Source organism: Poecilia reticulata, linkage group LG9 (assembly GCF_000633615.1).
Source record: "Poecilia reticulata strain Guanapo linkage group LG9, Guppy_female_1.0+MT, whole genome shotgun sequence".
Taxonomy (NCBI): Eukaryota; Metazoa; Chordata; class Actinopteri; order Cyprinodontiformes; family Poeciliidae; genus Poecilia; species Poecilia reticulata.
In genome coordinates this window covers 2,326,292-2,350,630 of record NC_024339.1, presented here as the reverse complement: position 1 = coordinate 2,350,630, position 24,339 = coordinate 2,326,292, and the positions used below count along the sequence as shown (strand labels likewise).

At 38.2% G+C, this 24,339-nt stretch overlaps 2 protein-coding genes across 5 annotated transcripts in view; both read left to right on the top strand.

Moving 5' to 3' along the window:
• The first annotated feature begins 1,431 nt into the window (after positions 1 to 1,431).
• vps37ba (VPS37B subunit of ESCRT-I a) lies at positions 1,432 to 19,916 on the top strand. 2 transcript variants are annotated; one of them, XM_008417293.2, is made up of 4 exons: positions 1,432 to 1,626; positions 7,444 to 7,615; positions 15,666 to 15,748; positions 16,893 to 19,916. In XM_008417293.2, exons 1-4 carry the CDS (start codon positions 1,522 to 1,524, stop codon positions 17,385 to 17,387), a joined length of 855 nt encoding a protein of 284 aa, XP_008415515.1. In that variant the 5' UTR covers positions 1,432 to 1,521; the 3' UTR covers positions 17,388 to 19,916. The 2 variants fall into 2 exon arrangements, with proteins under 2 accessions (XP_008415515.1, XP_008415516.1); XM_008417294.2 differs by lacking the exon at positions 1,432 to 1,626 and adding an exon at positions 2,542 to 2,685.
• A 1,639-nt stretch (positions 19,917 to 21,555) lies between these two features.
• ppp3cca (protein phosphatase 3, catalytic subunit, gamma isozyme, a) overlaps positions 21,556 to 24,339 on the top strand; it is a 31,108-nt gene continuing 28,324 nt past the window's right edge. Inside the window, exon 1 of one of the 3 annotated variants that reach the window (XM_008417296.2) lies at positions 21,556 to 22,371. In XM_008417296.2, the coding sequence (XP_008415518.1) occupies positions 22,308 to 22,371 (64 nt within the window). In that variant the 5' untranslated portion in view covers positions 21,556 to 22,307. The remainder of the gene's footprint in view (positions 22,372 to 24,339) is intronic. The other 2 variants (XM_008417298.2, XM_008417297.2) reach the window with 2 other exon arrangements.

Genomic DNA, 24,339 nt, shown 5'->3' with positions numbered 1-24,339 from the left:
TGAAGAAAGTTTTAATTGTAAAACACAGATATAGAGCCATACTCATTTACAGCAAATATTGTCATGGCAACTACGTTAGTAATTCCAGTTCTGTAAAGTTGTGGTATGAATGTCATGTTAAGTGCGTGTGTGTATTCTAAAGTATACAACTACAATGGTTTTTAAACTGAAATTTTAATTTATGGTGGATTTTCTCTAATCCACACATGATAAAATAAACAAATTCAGATGACAAAAATCAGTTCAAACATGTAAATGTTATTGGGATGTGTCACCAAAAACAAACTATAATCTCCAGATTCATTGACAGTGACTAAGGTGTTCAGGATCAACTTGGGGAAATACCAGGCTCATGTTTGCTATGAATTGGAAGTAGCTGCACAGGGGTGCAACTTTGTACTTTCTGAGGTGTATGCAGACACAACATGGTCGTGCCACTGTTGCAAATCAGAACATTTACACATGCATAAACAGCTACTAAATACAGAAAATGGTGACTAGAAATAATCTTACACCATAGTTTCAGGCGCCCCCTCTAGCCCAGCGCCCCTGTGCCTTGCATATAATACATAGTCCACAGAAGTCAGTGGGAGCCCAATTGGGGCTTACATTTTTTTTGCACTACACGTTAGCTGTAGCTCACAATACTGATCCTGGTCCTCAGGCTCATTTTTAAAAACAACGCCTCCGCCTTGTGGTCCCAGGTCACACAGTGCGTAGAGGCCACACTCACGCGCACATCAAGTACACACTACACTGAATTTGCCATCACACGAGTTAAGACTTGACTAAAATTCCCTGCTGTCCACAGAGACATGCCACATAGCTTCTTGAAAAATGTTAAAATCCAGAAATTTGGTCGCAATTACAAGAACATTGTTTGTATGGTGGGGTTGGAAACGACAATATTATGCTAGCTTTACTGCTTGTGGTAATGGCTGGAATATTAGCCAACAAATGCAAATCTATTAACTTCATCTAAAACCAACATAAAGACTATTGAAACTCAGAAACACACGGGTGCTCTGATAGGTCCATCAGACTTAAAAAACATTTTCGGTCTAAAATATAAGACGATTGGCTTGAAGAGGAGTGGTCAAACATCCAGCCAAAAATAATGGCAGACTTGTGAATTTCTACCAAAAAGTGGTCGGGAGTTCAGTGGTGCCGTTTGCCTAATTTTTATTTTGATTAGTGTGTAATATATGCTTAAAGTTACCGAATTCTTTGGTTTTCAAAAATAATCGAAGATGTATGTTGTGTAATCCTTCCACCCTGAAAAAAAGAACATTCAAATGTATTATTAAAAGTACAACATCAGAATGCCATTCATTCATCCTTCCCAGCTCGGGAAATTTCAAGCTCTGCTCTCAGTCCGGTTGTTCCTCGTTTTTCTGAGCGCACGTGAAGGCATCGCGGGGCCTGTACACTCTACTTCCTGTTAAGGAAGCGCAGTCAGCTGTCACAATCTGAGAGAGGCGAGAAGAGGGAGCACAGGCGAGAAGAAACACAAGAGCCAAAATGTCCAGCTTTTCCACCAAGTTCGGCGGCTACACGATGACTCAGCTTAATGAATTTCTAGAGGACGACGAAAAACTCTTAAAAATGGTTCAGGAGATGGATGAGGTTAGTTAAAACCACTCGTTGTTGCAGTCCGAAATGTTAGCTCTTCATTCTTTTTTTGTCTCGGTCACTGTTTTTTTTCCTCCTCCTTCCTGTCGAGCCTTTGTTGTCCTTTTTCCAACATACGCTCGGTACAGTGACGGAAATAGCTTGAAATTACAGTTTGAGTCCAAGTATAAATATGTAACTAGTGTAAAAAGGTCTATTGAGTTAAGAAAAAAAAAATAAGGGTAGCGAATTTGTTACCCTTGGTGCTGACTAAGAGAAGCATTGTTTAAGTTTTAACAGTGATAATTCACAGTTTGCCTCATTGTTTTCCTGAAACAACCCTCTTCTCACTGTGCAAAGCTTCCCAAGAAGCTACGTAATGTTTATGAGAAATATTTTTTCTCTTAGTAATGGTCAGGCCAGTTCGTGTTTATCAAGGTAACTGGTAAAAGATTAGCATGGCTTCGAATTGGTGTCAGCTACACGTCGTCGTGATTAACTTCGGACACAAATGAGCCAATCAAAGGCTGTTTGTGTGTGTGCAGGTACACCGATACTGTGGGAAAACACGACTGAGCAGCCTTTAATCCGTATCGGCGGCGTGCTCAGAACTGTAGTACGGCCTGACAACACAACTGTCTCTTTTCACTTTAAAGTGCCGTTTAAAGAAAAATGAAACTCAAAATGTATTTCTGCTGTTCGATAAGCAGACCCTGAGGGTCGACTCCCCTCAGGGCTTATTGTTCACACAAAAACAAAGGGCCAAAATCCACTAAACGGATACCAACAAGCGATAATTTGAATGTAACTGGATAAATATGTAATTGTTTAAAAATGTGGAATGTATAATTCAATCTGGAATTTATCAGGAAATGAATATCAACAGTGAATAATTTTTATTTCTATGTTTAAGATGTTTCGCATATTCTATGTATAGCTCATGTGCTGCGGTTCACCATACTTATCTCACTTTTTAGTAGTGAGATATGTTTTTAAATAATGCAAAATCTAAATATTTAAATCAATACAACAATATAAAACAAGATACTTGGAATATATTGTACAGACCTAATGGTGAGTAAAGTTAAGATTACAGAGTCTGTAGTTAACTCTCATATAGGCTCTGTTAGCCTGAAGTAAGCAGTGCTGATCAGCCAATCAGGTTTAAATGACCTTAAAACCTGAAATGGTTTTAAGCCAATGCGCTTAAAACCTTATGAGATTCTTACAGTGTGATAACTGAGAATATCGCAATATTTATGAAAAATTTTAAAGTGAAAAGTAGCTAACATTACCTAACTGCCTAAAACCTTACCTAAAATGAAAAAGCTGAGGTTTGTGATAAATTGTCAGCTACGTATAAAGAACTTTAGACCAAATAAGCAGAAAAAGTGTTGAAACCATAAACCTCTACATGAATATGTTTCCCATATTTAAATGGACAGTTGCACAGAAATGGAAGAAAGTTTGAAATATTTAAAAATGTTGTATAATGACTGCATTAATTTCAACCTGTATTTATTTAATGAAGCATTTCTGATATTGGCATGGCTTAATATTTTAAATATCTGTATACTTTCCTTGTTGTTGTTTCTAATTGTCTCTAAATGAGCCTGCACCTGTATTTATTTAGCGACGTTCACCTCCAGATTATGGCTCTTTATACACACAGCTATTTGGTTCATATCTCAACTCTGAAATCAGATGCTCTCATTCATTGTCTACCTGGCTTCCCAGTATCAACAGTCTCGCCTTGTTTTTTCCATCCACAAAGCCGTTAACAGCTGGAGCCACCGGAAAGGTCTACCCTGAGGCAAATATTTACTGTAATAAAAGGAGTAGTTTATTTATTTTTAGTTTAATTTTGTCATATTTGTGCATCTGAGTGTTCTGTCTGGTTTCCTAAATGGTTTGATTCCATATTGGGCTTTACCATCAGCCTGAAGGGAGGCTGCTAGTGTTTCACAAAACAGTCCAGCAATGCCTCTAATTCTTGTTGGGTTTACCAGTGAAGCCTAAACATGTCTGCCCCCCAAAACCTCTCCCCCACTCACTTCCCCCTTAAACTTCACCAAACGCACATCGTCAGGGCACAGGAATTTGACTCGTCTGTTGTCATGGAGCTCGGGGTTTCTCCCTGGCACTGTTAATTTGATCTTACTTTGTAGGGAGGTGGTGATGGTGGGGGGGTGGAGACTTGCTGTCAGAAAACATGCTAACATGCTTCCGCTCCTTTAGCTGCTTGTAGATCTGATGGAGTTTATAGGATCACAGCATGGTGCATCTTCTTTTAGAAACGCCAGTGAACGCGGTTTTTATTTTTATTTTTTTTTCCCCTGTCGCTCCTGCTGCTTAACATCCACACCCAACATGTTTGTCTCCATAGTTTCGTTTTCCTCATCCCACAGGTTGCAGGTGAGGTGAGGGCGGGGGGGTAAGAGGAGGGGGGGGAACTGTTCTGTGCAGTGACGCATCACCTGTTGACTCAGGTTAGTTTATACGATCATGGAAGAGGATTAGCGAGGTGCCTGAGTCAAAGGTGGAGCTGTCCGGGAACAGGATGGTATCTTACCGGTATTCCGGATCAGAACAAAGACGCCGGGTGTCAAAAGGCAACGACAGAAACCTGAGATCGGTGGGAAGTAGAGTTCATAAACTGAACTCAAACATCCTCGGACTCCAGCATTTGCTCCCCTTTGAATAATGCAAATCGACATCTTGTGAATTTGTTTAGTTTCAGTGTAGCTTTTTTTTTTTATGTTCTTGTGCAACTCTGCTTTGCTGTTACTGCATAAGTTGCAGGTACAGTGCCACTTCTTCTGGAGGTGAACTTTGACTGGCTGACACATACTAAGCTATAAAACCTGGTAATGTCAGCCTCATTTATTTGCTCTAGTTCAAGTTAAAGTGGGTGTATTAATCTTTACAACATCACCCAGGCTGTCCTTAAACACCACAGTCTTGCGATATATTCTCCAAATATTAACATAATACTCTTTTTCCATCATCTAATCGCTTCCATTTATTTAAATTATATAATGAACTGCTGATAAAACTCAGTAGTGATTGTTTACAGCAGATTTCCATTCCATTGTTTAGCTCTGAGACATTGCAGATGGTCAGCTGCACTTTTCATAAAGTTAGGGCAACTAGTTTGTTTCTGAGACAATTTGATTTGTTTGGGCTTCACACTTCATAACTTTGGTTTCTCAGTTCAGTTTGTACAGAAGCATTTTTATTTGGCAGTGTGTGGTCGTACAGAAGGCATGAAGACAGAAACCAAATGTGGGTGTCGTTTGGAAATAAGGATCTTGAAAACTAAATATTATTCCAGAATGCTCTAGGAACGGCTGCGTGGGTCGTTTTTTGAAAATGGATAACACATCCCTGGGATTGACTAATCTGAAACACAATAAACGATAATGGAGCTAAGCTGTGTAATCAATAGGCAGAAGCTGAATCCCTAAGACTTCACCTTCTGCCGGAGCATGTCACGTCAGTGCTCCAATCAGAATATCCGATGGGATTCAGTTCTTTCGGAAATAATGTTATCCGAACAGCAGGCATGTACACACTTGTGTTCATGTCATTCAGAAAGTGGTAAACTGACATGACTGTGCTCGATACTAACGTATAAAGCCTGGTGTAAACACACAATAATCTGATGAATTTGTTTTGTTCTCAAGTTATTATTTTTTTCTTTTTTGGTATGATCAAGGAATGCCGTGCATGTAAACTTTACTGTTGGGGAGGTTTTGCTTTTGCGCCGCTGATAGTTTTTAAACGTTCCCACCCTTCTGTCTGCCATATTGTTGCCTGAGTGCCACCCTGTTACACTGAACATCAGTAACAGACTCTTACACAACCGCTCACAAGTGGAGCTCTGTGGTCGATACAGGAAAGTGCTCAGAATAGTTTTACTTTATAGACGGTAAGAAACCTTACAGAAAATTTCCCCCTGCAAACAATCAGACAGAGCAACCTCAATGCTCCAGATGGCTTAAAGATCTGTTTTTTGTTTTGTTTTTTTTAATTGCCACTCATTGTACAGCGAGAAAGCGAAGGGGTTGCCTCAGGATGTGCTGGGGTAAAGTTAGAAAATCATTTTGAGCTGCTTTTCCTGCATGACGGTCTCGGAAGGCTTCACAAGGGCCGGGGTGTCGCTATATAACAGATTTCCTACTCAGTCCCGGTTATATTTGTTCATCTGATGAGCTGAGTGAATGTGTGAAATGAGTCATTTGATAAAAAGCGTGATAGTTTAAAAAAAAAAAAATCTGTTATTACCGTTGCTTTGCCAAATTTGTCTTGATAGTTTCAGTTTAAATTCTCATTAAACCAATGTGCTCCATTCGTCACCACTTTAAGACGGAATATGACTTTCTGGAGAACTTTCATCAGAGTGTAGGTGCCATTCAGGAGGCAGGGTGCTATACATTGTGATTGAGTTGGGAATTTCATATGAGTCATAACAATAAAGACGTTGAAAAGCATCGACCCTGAAACTGTTTTCATTGTAGTTCTGTCTTTGATACCCTTGACCCTGTGGAAGTGTTACACTAGCTGCCATTCCATTACAAATGTGCACAAATATAAATATAAAAAACTTTATTAAAGTGAAAAAAAAATCTCTTGTTCCATTGGCAAATTATTTCACTTATAACAAGACATTTTCCCATATTGTGGGTGAGATGATCTGCTAGTGGAGCTAGTATATTTTTATCAATGTTAAATTATTGTTTTTAACACACTAATAAATACATCTACTTGATTTCTATTTGAGGGTTGTCATGAGAAATTATTGGATATGAATTTCTGGGAAGTTGTGGAAGATAAGTGGAACTGTCTGAAAGAATATTGCCTCTCTGAAGGGTAAACAACTTTTCTGCACCACTCATGACTTTCTTAAAAAAAAAAAGAAACGTTTTCAGATTTTGAACTGGTAAAACATGCTGTCAGGGTTTATTTAATTAAAAAAATAAAATAAAATACAGAATGTGTGTGAACGGGGATTGCAAAAGAAATAAAGAATTCAACTGTACATTTCATGCATTGTAATAGATATTACAGATACAGCAATAAATGATTAGAAATACTGCAAAAGATTTTAGTCTCAACTTGAAGCAGTCAAATAAAAAAAAACACACAACTGACTTCTGCGGTAAATCAAGTATAGATCAATGGAAGTATAAACCTAACTCAAAAGAGCAAACTGTATTTTGAAATTTTTTTGTGTGCATGTTTCGCAATCATCATTTTTGGATACCAATGACTATTTATTAAGACAGTAATTTGTTAAAGATGTGCTCTTAATTTGACAAGAAATGCTTTCTGTTCCTAATCAATTATCGCATGATAAATTAAAATTCTGATTATCAATACTTTTTGAAAGGCAATTTTATTTTTAAAGCCTTTATAAACAGTTTTATTTATGGTTTTGGTTGTGCGTGTATGATCGTTCAATGCCTTTTTGTTTGGGTGCGTTTTTATTTTGGACTGTGTTCTGTACAAAATTAAAGTTTATTGGTTTTTGAGAAGGCAAACTTCCATTATTATGCCATTATCTTCATATTTGTTGAAAATGATCTCAAAGTGACTATCATCATTTACCACAATCATTTCTGGGACAATTTATTGTCCAGCAAAATTTGTTATTGTGACAGGCCTACTTGTTCTCCTTTAGTAGGAAAAAGAAAAGAAACGTTCAGGTTGCTTCATTCATTCTCGTTTTGGGGGTTTCAGCATGTGTGAGGCCAGTATTAGTCGATGCCAAACGGCATCAGTCACCTGTGTATCCAGGTAATCGTCTGATGTGTTTGGTGTCTGTTGCAGGTGCAGGAGGTCCAGCAGAACAAGGAGAAGACCCTGGCCAATAACCGAACCCTGGCCGAACAGAACCTGACCCTGCAGCCCCAGCTGGAGCACAAGAAGGAGCAGCTCACCAAGAGCTACAGCTGCCTTCAGGAGAGCTTTGAGTCCTATCAGTTCCGCAAGTCCAAGCTAGGTATTGTAGCTGCGTGCGCAGAAAATACTGGGAACCATTCTTTATTGATTGGTTTTATACCGGGGACTTGAATTTTTAAAGCTACTCTCTTCTTTAGACATTTGAACACTCACAAATGAAGTCATAGGAAACGGATACTTTAACGATGCATTAAAGCAGCATGGCTTTAGCTTTTATTCCCATCTCCCTTGTCCATTTAGTGTCATGGGCTGGGTTTAGAAACACGATGGAGTCTGTTCTAATCCTCAGGGTTTATCGGGGCTATTAGATCAATGTTCATTTGAAAGAAAAAAAACTTATCCTACCTTACAGCAATAACCTTCAACTGCAGCTTAGAGAGATTTACACTTGGTTTTCTAAGTGCTTAACCAGTTATTTTAAGTAAAGTTTGATGTTTATTTGTTTAAATGTGGATTGGAATCTATGGTATCAGGAGCTAAATCAACCAGTGTTTGCCAGCTGGATTTTCTAATCATAAAACTCAAAGCTTGTGCTGTGGTGAAAAGTTTTCTGCTTTTTGTTAATCTACTACTTGACCCACTTCCACCACTTTTGAAAACTGTTAATAAAAACGGCCAGAGTGCTTATCTTAAAGCATGCCAACCTTTTCCCTCAACCATTAAAATTAAAAAGTAGATGTTTTATCTGGGTGTGAGCGTGTTATCTGATGACGTTTGAAGAAAGGTTTAGCTGTGGCTGCTTTTAGAAACGCACTGGTCAAAATGTTGTCTGATGATAAATTTTATAGCTGCAACATATTTTCTGTTTAAGAACTACAATATTATAAGAGGTTATGAAACAGCATTTAAATGTTTTTCCTTTTCATGGCCTTCCTGATCTGAGTGGTCCTTTATGTTTGGAGCAGGAACGATGAGGAGTTGCTGTGAAACCGAGTTTTACTGATATTTTTAAAAAGGAACTATAGCAACTATAACTAACTATAGCAGCCTATGCTATTAGTCTGTGGACCTACCATTACTAAACATCAACATGTAATTATGCATAATTGAAGTACTAAAAAGTGAGTTGATTTAACTGATAAAATATGTAACTGTTGGCGTATATTTCTATTTCTAATAGCTATGGTGTGTCGGATTTGGCTTGCAGACTTTGAGTTTGTATTCTAGAGAATGTTTATCCTTATCTTAACTCTGATATTTATAAAAATTGGCTAACATTTCAAACTCCAGCAAGTTCTATTCAGAGAAATATTGTGAACTTCAAAAAGGTCAAATAAAACAACCCTGCTGTACGCTGTTTAGTTTTTGTGTTATATTATTTTCTAATGCCTCATGCTCTATCCCAGCCCCAATGAATCACAGACATGTCCCAACTTGTTGATGAAGGAAACGGTTTTATCTTAAATGGGCTTCCTCTGTATTCCGTCTTACACTCCTTAGTGACACTGGAAATGGCTAGAATTAGCTGTGTTTTCATTACAAATGTGTGCAAAACGTCGCCAGTATTCCGCCAATGTCAAAAACTCCCACAGTTTTGTAATTGCAGTGTTTCCATTAAATAAGAAACTAAATTAAGAATTGTACGTGAATAAGTTTGTTCACGCGATAAGTCATTAAAAAACACTATACGATCATCCTCCTGCCACTTCCTGTTATCTTGCTTGTCATTTCCATCAGTAGAACATCCAGTTGTTGATCATGTGACTTGTGTGTTGTGAAAAGTGTTTCCTTTGCAGTTTTGTGAAATACATGGATTTTGATGCAGCTGAAAAACCACCTCATCCTTCCTCAAAAACTTTCAATTTAAAAAAATTAGACTTTTTTTTTTCCCCCAAAATTGGTGTGTTTCCATTAAGCAAATACATTTTCATGCCTCTAATTTTCGCAGTCTTAAGGACAATAAAAGCGCAGCCATAGATTCTTCCCACAATAACTACTTCCACACTAGTGTACTGTTTTCAGGCAATGTTATGTTTTCTTACAGTCCATTAACCAAACAGGAAACAGGCTGATGAAGCTATAAACCCAGATATTTCTGGTCAAAGGCAACTTTTTTGACTAATTTCCACTGGTTTCGCTTATATTTATAATATTTATTTATTAGGAGACACTGACATCAGAATTAAATTCAATTTCAGGTATAATTCATTTACACACACAAATACCTCTAAGCCAGCAGAGTGAATGGCAAACTTCTGTCATGTCTGTTGGCTTCACTCATTTAGTTAGTACCTTAAAACTGCAGTGACATGTCAGGGAAGTAGGAATGAAGCTAAAAATATTACCACCGTTATTAACCAGTTGTTAAAAAACTGATCATGAAAGTTTCAGGTTTTTCTTGCTAGGGCAACATATGATTAAAGAATCGGCCAATTAAAATCGGTATTCTTTTCCCATGTTCTCTAATTACTCATTTAAAGACGATGTGTTCACTGGTTCAGTAAGACGTGTTGGCATGACATCATCTTCAGTTGTTCTTTAAAAGGGAACTTTTCCAAAACTGTAGGTGAACCTAGAAGCACTTCAGTTCTTTTTTTTTTTTTAACCTCTTTGAATTTATTATGTTGACATTACGCATAAGTCAGAACCTGTTTAACCAGTTCCCTCATTTCCTATAAAAGCCTCCTGCAGCCACATAACTCAAAGTGAGTTCTGGTCGATCTCATTCAGAGATCCACAGTGGCACCAAAACAAGCTCCTGCAACTCACTCAGCTTTTTTTTTATCTCATCTTAGCACTTCCTTGTAGGTGAAGAAGATGCGGTGATGTTACTTGTGACCTTGTTTACAGTCTGGTTGCCAGGTAGCTGTCTTTAAATACCATCTCTGTTATTCACTGCTAGTCTGGATCTCATCTCCTTTAAAGCTGCAGTATGCAGCTTGTATAAGTTATTTTAATTTTCTTTCATATTTGTTGAAACTGTCACTGTCAGTTCAACATGTTGTCTTCTCCCAGTGCTGCTTATTGCCTTCTGACAAAATACACCGTTCCCAGTCAAAAACAACCAATCAGAGCCAGGAGGAGGGTTTTAGCGCTGTCAATCAACCTTGTGTACGTGCTGATAAATGTGCTAATCGTGGAGAAGTAACTCACTGTAGCATGAAAACCATTTATCTGTCCATCGGCAGCGATGCTAGCTAACCTTAGCATTCACAACAGGCTCTGTTGATGGGGAGGAGCTGCAGAGAGCAAGCAGCACATGAACATGATTGGCAGCGCTAAGAACCGCCTCCTGGCTCTGATTGGTTGTTTCTAGTTGGCAATGGGAGAAGGCAGAACTTGATTTTTTTTTATGTTGTTTTTATTTGCAGATTCTGTCTCATACCAGACTGTCACAACATGGTGACAGTTTCAGAAAATATGTAAAAAAACATTCATATTTTTGATAAAAGTTGCATTCTTCAGCTTTAAGCCATCCCACCTTTTGAAACCTTACTGAAGTCTGTAATATGATTTCTAGTTTGCATGTCTAAATGTGACGGCCATTTTAAGTCTCGAGCATTTCTTTATTATTATCTCTCAAAACTGGTGGTCTGCATGTTTAATAGACTAATGCAGCACTGTTTCTGTCAGATGACGGCAAGTGATGGCTTTCATAAAATGTAGGTTACCCACTGTCCCTCTGCCCTTCCCCCTCCCTCCCACCCACCGCCTGCTGGGCAATAGCCGTCCTAGTTGTGGATTTGCTGTCGAGCAGATGTGGATAGAGCTGAAGGAAAGTAGCTGTTTGACCCAGAAAAGCGTCCAGCGTACAGTAGCCGGTTGTGTTGCTGTTTGCATACAGTCGGGCATTTAGCCTCGCCTCTTTCTGTCCTGCTGTCAAAGACCTTTCCACCCTTCAGTGTCCTGTAGCATTCCCCTAAGTGTATCATTGTCCTCCCAGGCAGGCTTTGTGGGGGGATGGAGGGACTGCCAGGCTGGAGACTTGAAAGAGTGGAGAAAGGGAGTGGGAGACTTCTGAGTTGAACCAAAAACTCCGTTTAATGTGGAGTCACGTCGAAAATGTCCCTTTTGTAATCTCCGAGCTAGACTTTTTTTCTTTTTTTTTTTTTTTCTTTGTTCAGACAAAGGTTTGTTCTCTGGACAATAAAGGAATGATGGCTGCCTCTTAAAAGCTTCAACCTGTATGAAGAAAGCATGGAGTTCTTGACGGTGACAGTTCATAGGTATGAGTCGAAGTCTGTGTTGCTTCTTGATTCCTTCTTTAAAAAACTGTTTCGTTCCTCATATTTGAAAGCCAACCAGTAAGCAGTTTGTGTTTTCTCGTAACACAGCACACGGCTGGTTGTGCTCCTGCTTTAACGTGAAGTTAATGAGTAACGCTCGGCTTCTCTTCTATTTTCCACCACTGGTCTTGTGATCTTGCTAAGTCACTGTGCGAGCCAGTTCTGCAGGCTCATTAACCTGCGGGTGACACATTCAGCTATGCCGCTACTTCATTGTTTGTCTTTAACAGGTTTGACACCATGTTATTTCTATATTTAGAAATAAACAGAACTCGGTTCAGCCAGATTGAATACGCACAGTCCTCCACTGTGTCATTTCAGTTCAGAAAACAGGCTTGCTTCCTGTAGATTGTGTCTGAGGAGGATGCCACCATTTTTTTGTTTGTTTGTTTTGGAGCACTTGATCAGTACTTTATGATTTGTGCCTTTTTCTTAAATTCATAAATTTGCTAAGCTGTAGTGACACCTCTTGGCATGCTTTGTGCATGCAGCTGGGAGCTTATGTAACACACAAAATTCCTGTTTGAATGGGAAGGGTTTAATTGGTTGGCTAGTTGAACTTTTTATTTCACCAGGAAAAACATTAAGGACAATTTCATATTTATATTGTTTGCCTGAAAGTGCAAAAACACTTAAAAGGAGAGAGGACTAAAGAAGAATTTCTACAAGAGATGTTGTTGACCTGAATGCCGCAAATTCATCCAAACCCTGAACATAATTTTTTAGTATTTCTACTATATTTTTATATTTATTGAAATAGATGTATGTTTTTATTTATTTGCACTCTATTTGAGAGTTTCTATTTTTTTTTTAATTGTGGTGTTCTTCTTTGCATAGTGACATTAAAAGGAATTCTGATTCTGACAGTTTTTACATGGATCCAAAGACGAATGTGTTGATTTAGCAGAATGACTACAATACTCCTTAAATGATCCTTAAGTTTTGGTTTTTCACCTTGCTGCTGTTATATTCAAAAATGAAAGGTAGACTTTAGAATAAATTAATTACTTTTTAATCTAATGTAAACTTTGTAATGAATATATTTTGATTGGCTTTATTGGTAAAAAATAAAAAAAAACATTAAAATACTTTCACAAATGTTAGAAATCCCCAAAAATTAGACATTGAAAAGCTGAAAAAACTTCATTTGTAATATTTAGCTTTGTTTGCACTAGTGATACAGAAATTGGAATTTTGTGGCCAATTTTTAGTCTTTACATTTTGTAAAGCATCAACCTTAAAAGGCCTTTTTTTCTGTTTTAGATACAAGAAAAGGCAGATATAAGAAGTCTTCCTGCTTTATTTGATTAGTTATATTGGTTGCAGAGGGGACATCACACTGTGGTGAGAGGACAGGCACCGCAAAACATTTTAGCTAACTTTTTAGAGTTGACATTTTATGCTAGCCAAAAAACAGAAGTTTTTGATGCACATTCTCCAGATCTTTGCCTTATTAATGATTCTTTATGTCCATTTTCCAAATCCAACGTGTCAAAATAAACACAGGTCAGAATTAAAAAGGGAAAAGGATAAAGTAACTTTGCAGTACTGCATTGTCTTGCTCCACCCATCAACCTCATATCTAGACATGTCACAGAAAATACATGGTCTTTTTAAATGGCTCCTTACATCTCCACTTCCATCTATTGTGATGACAATTTTCTTCTTTCCTCTCTTTATTACCAGCACTCTGTGACCTTTAGTATTTTGGGTAACGTTATTTGTGTCCAGTGTTACTGTGTCTGTTACTGTGAGGCTCTGTCCAACTGGCTAAACATAACATTTTACTTATGGATTCGGTTGTAAATGGCTTTTATTTCCATTTCCATTTATTGTTTTGGTTATTGTGTTTTATTTTTGCATGTTTTTAAAATGTCTCCCGGTTCTGTGGCGTGTTCTTTACAAAAATTTTATTTTATTGGTCTTTGAGAGGCCAAACTTGCCGCTATCAATATATTACTTGAAAATGGTCTCCAAACAACTATTTTATCATTTATAACAGTCATTTCTGGGACAGTTGACAGGCCTATTTACAACCACAAACTCCACAGAGTATTTAATTGGACGGATCAACACAAAATCGGTTTATAATTGTAATTTGGATTTGTTTTATTTTTGTCATTGTAACATTACCAGCACCAAGTCTTCTTGGTTGTATCTTTTTTGTTTTCTAGTTGAGAGCAAAAGAAATATATTACAATTTGACAGTAGTTCAGCCTCATCTGAAAAATGTGTCCTCTTCTGCATTCAAAAGTCTGAGTCAGTTTTATGAAAATAATGTTCACATCAATATTTGTGGCATAATATATGATGCAGCTCTTATTACAAATATTCAATGTTATTAACAAAATCAAGCTTAGTCTGGCTCTAGTGCACAAATGGATCAGACTACATCTTTGTGACTCGGTTTGCAGGCCTGAACTGCCAGAATAGCATATCAGGTTTGACTAGAGCCTACTTTGTAATTAGAGATCCACTGTAGCGAGGCTCAGTCAAGACTTGTTGGAATGTCTGCAAGTTCACTGCTCTGCTGTGGAGATCACTAGTTATTACTGCCTCATTTGTGTGTGTGTGTGTGTGTGTGTATTGAATCTAGTTTTGACTTGCAGTCCTGTTTTCAGAAATGAGACAACTGTGACACCGACAGAGATTCACTTGACTTTAAGTCACAGCGAACAGGAAGGCATCATGCCTGGCTGGTCTCTGGACCATGATTAGTTAACACCAATTCATTTTATAAAGTAAAAACATTCACACGCTTCTTTTTAGTTTTGGAAACAGCTTGGTGATGAGGAATTGTACCATATTTGGTCTACTGTGTGGAATTGCTGTACGGCATGTGCAAACCCTAAATAAGAACACTGTGACTGAAATGGGATGTTTACTAAAGGTGTGGACTAGAGTTATTGGACCTGGAATCGAGTCAGATTCCAGGAACAAATTTAATGACCTTCACACTTGATTAAAATTACACACAAAAAAAGACTTTATTTGATTTTTCACGCCAGTGACTTGATTAACATGGAGATGATTTGTTTTGTATAGAAACTTTTTATAATTTTTTTTTTCTCAAGTTCTGTTCCTTTTGTGTCATTGTTCTGGCAAACACATTTTAAAAAAGAATTAATAAATCTCCAAATAATTTTGTCATTAAGTGAAATTTTGTCAATAGACTTATTTCAGACAGCAGACTAAAAGCTTAGGACTTGGACTCGACTCAGGGTTCGCATGCCTTGACTTTTGACTCAACTTTGATCCATTGTGACTTCACTTTAGACTTGGTTGAAAAAAACTGCAAAACATGACTTGGTTTCACTCCCGCTAAACACGTTATCACAATAAAACCCATCAAGCGTTCATTAAAATTGTTATGCAACTTTAATAAACAATTTTTTACACATTTGTTAAAACTATCACTGTGTCCTGACAGTATAACAGGAGACAATCTGTGAAAAAATCCAGCTCCTATACYTTCTCCGTATGGTTCTACTGCAATCTGCAGAAACCCCCCACTCGGTCAGAAACAACTAATCAGAGACGGAAGGAGGGACTTAGCGCTGTCGATCAACCTTGTGTATATGCAGATGGCAATAGTACTGTAGGGAGAAGGCAGAGGAGCTTTTTTCCTACTCACAGAATAGTATCATACTGTCGGGACATGGTGACAGTTTTAACAAATGTGTAAAAAAAAAAAAAAAAAATGCAACAAAAAAAACCCCCTAACGGTTTATAAAAGATACTGACTGCAGTAAGTATTTTGGTATTAGTTAGTTAAACATGTGACTGATTGTAGTAATTTGCTCTTTTTGCTCCTCCCCATAATCCTAATAATTATGTGTTTTTTTTTTCTCTCTCACTTAACAGACCACAAGTCAGGAGCCACCTCCCTGGACATTCTGCTGGCCTTGCTGCAGGCAGAGGGAGCCAAAATAGAAGAAGAGACAGAGGTAAGCATTCTGCTCCCTCCATGGATGACCTCATCCATCCCGAGTCAGTGATTCATATACATTCCTCTCTGCTCGTTTCTCTTTTCTCTGTCTTGAACATTTTCATTGTTCAAATCTAAGAGCCTTGATGGGCAGCAGTGAAACTTTACTAACTCAAGAATCACACTTTAGTCTGCTGCAGTAACACTTCTACAGTTCCTTTTCAAAACCCCCGCTGCTGTGAAGTTGACTACTTGGAAATGTGAATTGTGCTTTCGTTAACAGTTGAGAATTTCAACCCACTACTCGAGTAATTTTTGCATACTTACTAATACAAACATAGTACACTTGAAATAAGACAAACTTGCAAGTAACATTTCAGCAAGATATAAGAACGTTTCAAGTCAATTCCTTTGTATAGATGAAAAAGTACTAGTTCCATCATCAGATAATTTAATTTATAGCAAGACATTTCCCATGTTACAAGCAAAATATTCTGCCAGTGGAACTAGTACTTTTTAATAAATATTATGGAATTATTGACTTAAAAGTAGCTCCTATTTCATGATGAAAAATCACTTTTTCTCTCCTTTCAAGTTTACCAAGGTATTTGGACTAGCAACAAGACCCAAAACACTTAAGATTTTGTGTTTTTGCAGTGTGCATGTCATCTGCTATGGACTAAAGTCTTTGGAGTGTGGTTGACAATTAGGTTGCTAGTTTCTAAAAGTTTACAGTTTGAGGGGCATAAAAACAAACAGCCACCTAGTGGCAGAGAACTGTAAGTGTACATTAACTCAGTTGTCATTTCAGCAGGATGTTACTGTATTATTACCATTTTTAAAAAGTGCTCCAGCTTTGCCATGTATGAAATCGGCTGTTTTTTAACTTACTGAAACTATCCTGCTTTTATTTGTTTTAAATCATTAAAGGAAATCTATCCTTTTGTTGTCACTGTTAGCAGATTGGTTGTTTTGAAAACCAGGTTTTTTAAGTGTTGTTTGAGGTCATCACTTAGGCACTTAACCCTAAGTCGCCTACCAATTTATCGGTGTGTAAATGCATTTGTGACTTTGAATGGGTGAATGTGTGAAGTGTTTTGGGTGGTTAGAATGACTGGAAAAGCTCTATACAAGTAGAGTTAATTTACCATTTGTGTCTGCAGAACATGGCTGACTCTTTCCTGGACGGTGACATGACCCTGGACGCCTTTGTCGATTCCTACCAGAACAAGAGGAAGCTGGCCCACCTGAGACGAGTGAAGATTGAGAAGCTGCAGGAGATGGTGCAGAAGGGCCAGCACCTCCTCCCACAGGCTGCTGCCGCGCCCTCCTCCCGACCTCAGGACATACCCGCCGTGTCGTCCCTCCTCGCCGACGGCAACGGCAGCAACTCCTCTCCGGTTGCCCAGCCCAGAAGGAAACCTCCCGCCCCTCCATTCCAGCCCCCTCCTGTTCTAAGCCCAACTCCAACTGCTGCCCCCCCGTCTCCTTTCTTCTGCCCGCCGTCGCAGTACCCACCCATCCCTCCCAGAACAGGGCAGCCCTTCCCCAGCGTCTCTACCGGATATCCCAGCCCCTATATCTCTCAGTACCCTCCTGCTCTGCCTCAGAGGCCCCCACCTCGCTTGGCCCCGCAGCCTGGGTTCATCATTCAATAAACTCAAATTAAAAAGAAAAAAAAAACATCCCTTTAGAGGTTCTAGTGTTTATTACAAACATTTAACAACTGGAACTCCTTCAGAGAACAATGTTTCTTATCTCATCTGCCTTCTCGGATTACGCCCCAATCTCAACACCAGAAAGGAAGATGCACATGGATTGGTCTGGGTGTGTTCATATAAGGCATATCTCCTATAATCTCTGTGGATTACTACTCGCTCTCATCAGCAGCACTCCCATCGAAAGTTAAGAAACAAAAAAAAAAAGAACTGTTGGGACCATCTCAGGTCTCTCTCTGCAGAGAAAAGGGAGCCGATCAACATCAGCCTTGCAGTCGATAAGCCGAGACTTGATGATCAGCGCTCTGTGTCTCCAGTGCTCCACCCCCTCCTACAAACATGTTCCGTTTATGGAACACTAAACCTTTTTTTTCAGAAAATTGTTTAAAACTCATCATCTCCATCACAGCATGCTAATTTACCTGTATATGCAAGCCATGAGAGACCCAGATTACTGTGCAGTTTTCATGAAAATAATAATTTTCCAGAATATATTCAGGCAAAAACTGCATCTATGCTGTGATTTTTTTTCTTTTTCTTTTAAAATATGAAAAAAAGGTACCTAGGAATATTTAAATTTGAGCATCATCTGTAGAGTTAAGACTAATGGAGTTATGATAATAATAGTCAGGATATACTGATTAACATGTAAAGGAGGGATTAGGTCGGGTTTCTCCAATTTGTGGATGAATCTAGAGAGTCTGGCCTCCTGCCTGGTCCGTTTCCGGGCGGGTGAGGGCCAAATGGGGACCAGCGGCTGAAAGTGAAGGACTTCTGAACAGCCATACAATACGCTGCAGGAGTATGCTGTACCTTACGGGCTCCTGTTGTACTACAACACTCCATCTATGATGTCTGCTTTTGTTTTACTGCCGTCAGTAGGAACTCAATGGGGAAACGATGCCAACGGTTCTTTGGACACTGAGCACCAAAGACTTCCCGTTTGCCTTTGTTTTTTTTGTTTTGTTTTTTGTAAGTGAAGCATTTAGAGTAGTTATCTTCCATTGTTCCCAGCATATCTTGTTTGTGAGGCTTTAACACTCTTTTTGTAATCATGCAACAGCCAGAAGACCTTAAGAAGAGCAACCTGGCTTTGGGAGAAATTCTCATTTCTGCTGAAACTATTATTATTTTTTCCCCACCAACCCGACTGCTGTTCGCTGTGCACTGTTGACGAGCCATGAGTGCCTACACTTGAAAGTGACATTGTGCTGATTACTTTACGTATCTACGCTCAGCTGTAAACGTTAGAACCATCCTCCTACCCCGCTCTTGAGATTGGCACCTGCTACTGTACCTTCATTTTTTTTTTCTCCCTCTACCAGTACATTTAAGGAAAGTCTTTAAGTCTGAGAACCTCCCCAGTAGCAGAAAAACAATACTTAAAGGAATGGTTTGAGATTTTGGAAGCGAGTTTTGGTTTAAAGGTTATTGGCGTCTAATATCTTGGTTAGCCAAAACATAGTGACTTAAGTGAACTCTTGTTCATTTTTACACTCATTTCTGTTGGGTAGATGCAACTTTTTCACTTCCTGATGCGATATCGATATTGAGGCTTTAGATATTATCCAATACGATATTTACCCAGTACGATATTGGTATGACTTGTATGTACTTTTAATACTTATTTTGTAGAGTGAAATATTAGAAGAGGCTTGATAAAGTGATATTACTCGGGGGTGGGGAGAAAGTAAAAAACAATCTGTATAAGAACAATTATTATTAACCAATGGGTCTGGGTGAGGGATACGAGCGGTGCTAGATAGAAATGCTGGGCCGGACTAAATGCTGGAGCGCAGTGCTGGAGCAGAGGTTTTATATCAGAGATTTTAGATGCAGGCTGATATAATCTGATCCTGATATGGAACCGATATCGATATCGGATCGGGACACCCCTTCACTGTTAGGACCAATAGTTGCAGTGTTTCTTAGACTGGAGGACATTTCAGATGTTAATTTGCTTCTGTTTGATTTACAGTAAGTGAAGATGAAACAAGAGTTAGACTGCTACCACAACTAAACTTCAAAAATTCCAAACTATTCCTTTAAAACATGCCAAAAAGACAAGGGACAGCTTCCCAGGCTAAGTGCCAAGCGGTGCTAGTACTTGTCTTCCATTGTCTGAAGTGAAGCCACATTTATTTGCATGTGATTTTTGTCTTTTTTTATTTATTTAACTTGTATCGATAAAATAACAGGCCTTGAAAATTTGAATTTGGTAAAAATTAAGAAATTTGAAAACACGAGGATTAAAAAACTTTTTTTTTTTCTGCATAGGATGTTTTTGTTTGGATGACTCCTTTTAAATATTTGCTGCTCTTTTTCTTTGAACAGGTCCTTTGCATCAGTGGGTGGTTTTAAATGTGCTTGGTGATAATTTCAGTGTAATGTAGTTATTTACTTTTAATGAATGTTTAAGTGGAATTTAATGCTATTTTTGAGTTCAATAAATCAGATTTTTTTCTATCAGTTTTTCCCTCAGTATTTTTTTGAGCAATTCTGGATGACTTGTGACTTAATGATGACTTTTTTTAGTGACAGGAGCTCCAGTCCAACAGTTCCCAACCTGTGCAGCAGATCAGGCTCCTCTGTAGCAAAGTAAGCTTCATTAATGAGACTCGAACGACTTTTTGCAAAGACTCCCTACCAACTGTGTGGCGTATAGAAACGCAGGCTTAAGAGTTTTAGGAACCATTATGCAGCAGGAAACATCAAAACAAAAAGAATGCTGTAATCTCGTTTTCCATCATCTGTTTTCTGTAAAAGGTGGCGGTTTCTAAAATGGAAACGGGAGCCCCCTAGTGGTCTATTTTAAAATACAGCCTCGCACTCTGAAATAGTATTTTTCAAAGCTTGGATTTTTGTCTGAACGTTTGTCGCCTCCGTTTAAAATATATCACCTTCATGCACAAAGGGGACCTTTAAGCAACACTTCATTATAAAAACAAGTCCCTTTTCAATAAAGCTGAAAAACTTATAGAATATAAACGTCTGTGCTTTTTATAGCAACTTTGAATAATCAAGCTTTAGAAGTAGATGGCTTAAAAAGAAAAGAAATTAAAGACTTTCCTTTGCATACAAGCAAAACAATTAAAATGTTTACAAATGTGTATAAACTAAAAATTAACTATGAAAACACAGTTAAGAAAATAATCTAAATGTACAACAAATTATATATTTTGATAGTGATTTAATCTGTTGCTACCTTTAGAAAATATAAGTCTGTGTAGTATTGTATAAGAAGGCTCTAAGAAAATGTATTTACATCAATATAAATACATTGTCTTAGTATTTGGTAGGATTGCTTTTTAAAATAAACGACTTGGACCAAATATGACTCCAGGCCGTGTGCAGAATAAAGAGATATGTGAAACTGACCATTTCTCTGGGAGGAACGCCCAGTCAGAAACAACCAATCAGAACCAGGAGGAATGTATTAGTGCTGTCAATCAGCTCCTGTACACTCTGCTCAGTGTAGAGGAGGAACAATTTACTGTTACAAAAAATGTTTAGTCGGCATTATCGGTGGCCATGTTAGCTAGAGTTAGCATTCACAACGGGCTCTGCTGTAGCAAACAATAGCTGTAGAAGGGGGAAGGGTATGAGCAGCATTCAGAGGCATTATTGGCAGGGCTAAGACCCTCCTCCTAACTCTTGATTGGTTATGTCTGATCTAGCAGGGTATTTCTGCAGATGGCAGTAGGACCACAAGGAGGAGGCAGAGGAGCACAATTATTTTTCACAGATTATCTGTCCCATACTGTCATCAGATACTGACAGATTTAACAAATATGTTTAAAAAAAAACACAAAAAATAAAAATAAAAGTCACATAGTGCAGTTTTAACTTGATGCCCATACATTCTATTCTATTCTGTCTCTGAAAGGGAAACATTTCTAGATTATGTGGAGAATGTTAAGCAACATGTCCAAAAATACTCGCACCCTTTATTCCCTAACATAAACACTGCGGCTGCAGTAGAATATAAATGTTTGCTATACCTCTTCAGTCTTCATGTATTCAGATTCCTTTTTTTGTTTTTCTTTTCTAAAAAGACAGAGTTTGTTTTGTTGAACGCACCCCTAACCCCACGTGTTACGTTTCCATAGTCCCGTCACATCGGCTGGCCTCCACCATGTTGGATGAAATCCGCCCCTGGGCTGCTCCTCACTCCCTGTCAGATTAGAATTTAATCCGAGGAGGAGGAGGACGCGCTATCAAGACGCTGCCTGCATCTAGGAGGGAGTCGTGCCGCGCCAGGTTTTTTTTTTTTTTTTTTTTTTTTTTTTAAATGTGTGTGTGTGTGCACACTAAAATAAAGGCGTCTCTAGTTCCTGCTGTTACTTTGCTTTTTTATTTTTTTTCCCTGCAAATCACGACGGGCGGGTACAAAATGAGCCGCCGGTCCTTCGTTGCTCTTTCTGCTTGTCCGCTGACTTGCCAAGGCGTTAAGATATTAGCTGGCTAACTAGCTGGAAAAGAGTAACTAAATCGGATTACCTGCTTCCTCTGGGGAACATATTCGTTGCTCGAGCTTGTCAATTACTGCACCTCCAATGTTCCTCGTGCGTATTCATTGTTGTTTTTAGGTCATTCCATCTCCAGAATTGTGTCAAGAGCCACTACTTTAAGCTTTAATTATTCGCTAACGTTAATATTGTAAACTAGTCTGGCTATTGGTAAATTACAGCAGCAGACGAAGGGAGCTGGAGGTGGAACCGCGAACATTAAAGTGGCACCGCTGACCCAGCCGAAAGTCTGGACGGGCGGACTTATGCGCTAGCCTCTCCGCTGGATAGCTGGATCCAGAACTGAAGCTCTCTCCCCGCTGAAGGAAGGCAGCCCCCAGCCGAAGCAGAGATGTCAGGGAAGGATAAAGACAAAGACAAGGAGAAGCAGTCCACCACAGAACGGCTTATCAAAGGTGAGTCACTATTGCATGGAGAGAGAAACCACCTGTAGCTTTTGGACAAACTTTACACTTTGTTCGAATGAGAATGAGAGATTTTTGTTCTTGTTTGGGGGAAAAAAATGTGTATCCTACTTGCTGTTGTTTGGATACACTTTTTTCTTTCTTTCTGTGGCATATTAAATACACTCAGAACCATGGTTCACTGAGGCATTGATTTGATTAATTGTATAAATATTAAGTTAAGGCTCAGAGGTCTGCATCTATCAGTCGGTGAAGTAGGGACAGGTTGTTAGAATATATTTGGCAAGATTCTAAAATTAATGTAACATTAAAGCATCAAAACGGCTTTCAAGTGATCGTGGATGTAGATTTAAGGCTGTTACATTCTGAGGAAATTTATGTCCTTTAATTTTCATCTCAACTTCTTAGAAATTGTGACCTACAACACAAAAAGGCTGCTTAAAATAAAAAAAATATATATTTTATATGTAGTTTGAAATGGAACGTTTAACATTCTTTGATATATGTTTTTGCCTGACAGTGACTATAATAAATGGTTAATTATTTCTACTACCTTTTTATTCAAAGAGTTACATTTGTATCTGAATATGTTTTCAAGATTGAAACGGGGACATAAACATTCTGCCATGAAATGAAAATACTTTTAATTACTTTTATCCTCCAAAATGAATTGTAAAATTTTGAAATGAAGATATGAATCACTTAAAATTCTTAAGGGAATCCAGTCCTATTTAGGCATGCATGTCAAATGAAGGGATAAATTATTAACCGACTATTTGGTTGATTAAAAACAAATCTCACCTTCAGGAAAACCTAACATGAATTTGTCGTATTCAAAAGTTAGCAATATTACGACGTACCTGTTTTAGCGGGAGTGAAAAAAATTGGCAACACATTTTACGTATGTTTGTTTTATATTACTGTCGGGAATCCTGGAAACTAAATTGTGTGATGGTAAATGATATATTGGTGCACTAGTAGCAGCTGCAAACTCATTTACTCACCAGGGGCCCCACTAAAACTCTTGTGGCAGAAAACCCCCAAACCAAGGGCCAGAATAGAATCTGATGAGTTTTCTTATGCTGTTGTGATATTTAGAGAGGGATGAGAGGAGGGGGCTGAGCAGAACCAGCAATGAGTCAAAGATAAATGTGCATTCTTCTCATAGATTCATATTAGTGACAAATATTATACATATATCCGGCTTGGATGGCCAGTAAATTTATGCTGCTGGCTGTTGTGTTTCTTTGGGTTTGCCAGTGATAATACGCAGGGCCAGATTTACAAGGATGTGGGCACCTGGGATAGTGAAAATGTCTAAAATCTTCTTAAAAACATTACTTAGTTCTTTATCACTTTTTTTGCCAAAGTTATTAAGAGGACTAGACACTTGCTACTCCTTAGCAGGACCATACTACGACACATTATGGCTATAGATAGAAAAGGAAACGTACAGTAAATTTCCACTAAAAAAACGGAGAAATTTTTTGGATTAATGTCAGAAAATTTTCTAGAAAAAACTCAGAAACTTCTGAGTTTGAAAAGCTGCAAGAAGGCAACTCAGAATATTTTAGATTAATCTCAGAAAAAAATAGCTAAACTTTAATGAGTTAGAATATTTTGGGTTAAGAATGTTTTTGTTGCAAATTTATTACTTTTAAACTCAGAAATTTCCACATTTTTTCTCAAATTAATTTTTGCAAAAAATTGAGTTTTTTCTAGCATTTTTTATTTACTTTTCAAACTCATAAATTTTCATGTTTTTTCTTTTTTTTGTATAGAAATTTACTCCTTTTGTTTTCTTGTTCCATCTGCAATGGCCTCAATAAACTTTTTCTCTAAGCACGCACACACACACACACACACACACACACGCACGCACACACACACACACACACACACACACACACACACACACACACACACACACACCGCGCGCGCGCGCGCCCGCACCCGCAC

Bases quoted from the DNA above. Each gene is read 5' to 3' on its own strand.
- vps37ba (XM_008417293.2), top strand. From the start codon at position 1,522: ATGTCCAGCTTTTCCACCAAGTTCGGCGGCTACACGATGACTCAGCTT. The intron at 1,627-7,443 runs GTTAGTTAAAAC...TGTCTGTTGCAG, and splicing joins TGGTTCAGGAGATGGATGAG to GTGCAGGAGGTCCAGCAGAA. The intron at 7,616-15,665 runs GTATTGTAGCTG...CTCACTTAACAG, and splicing joins GTTCCGCAAGTCCAAGCTAG to ACCACAAGTCAGGAGCCACC.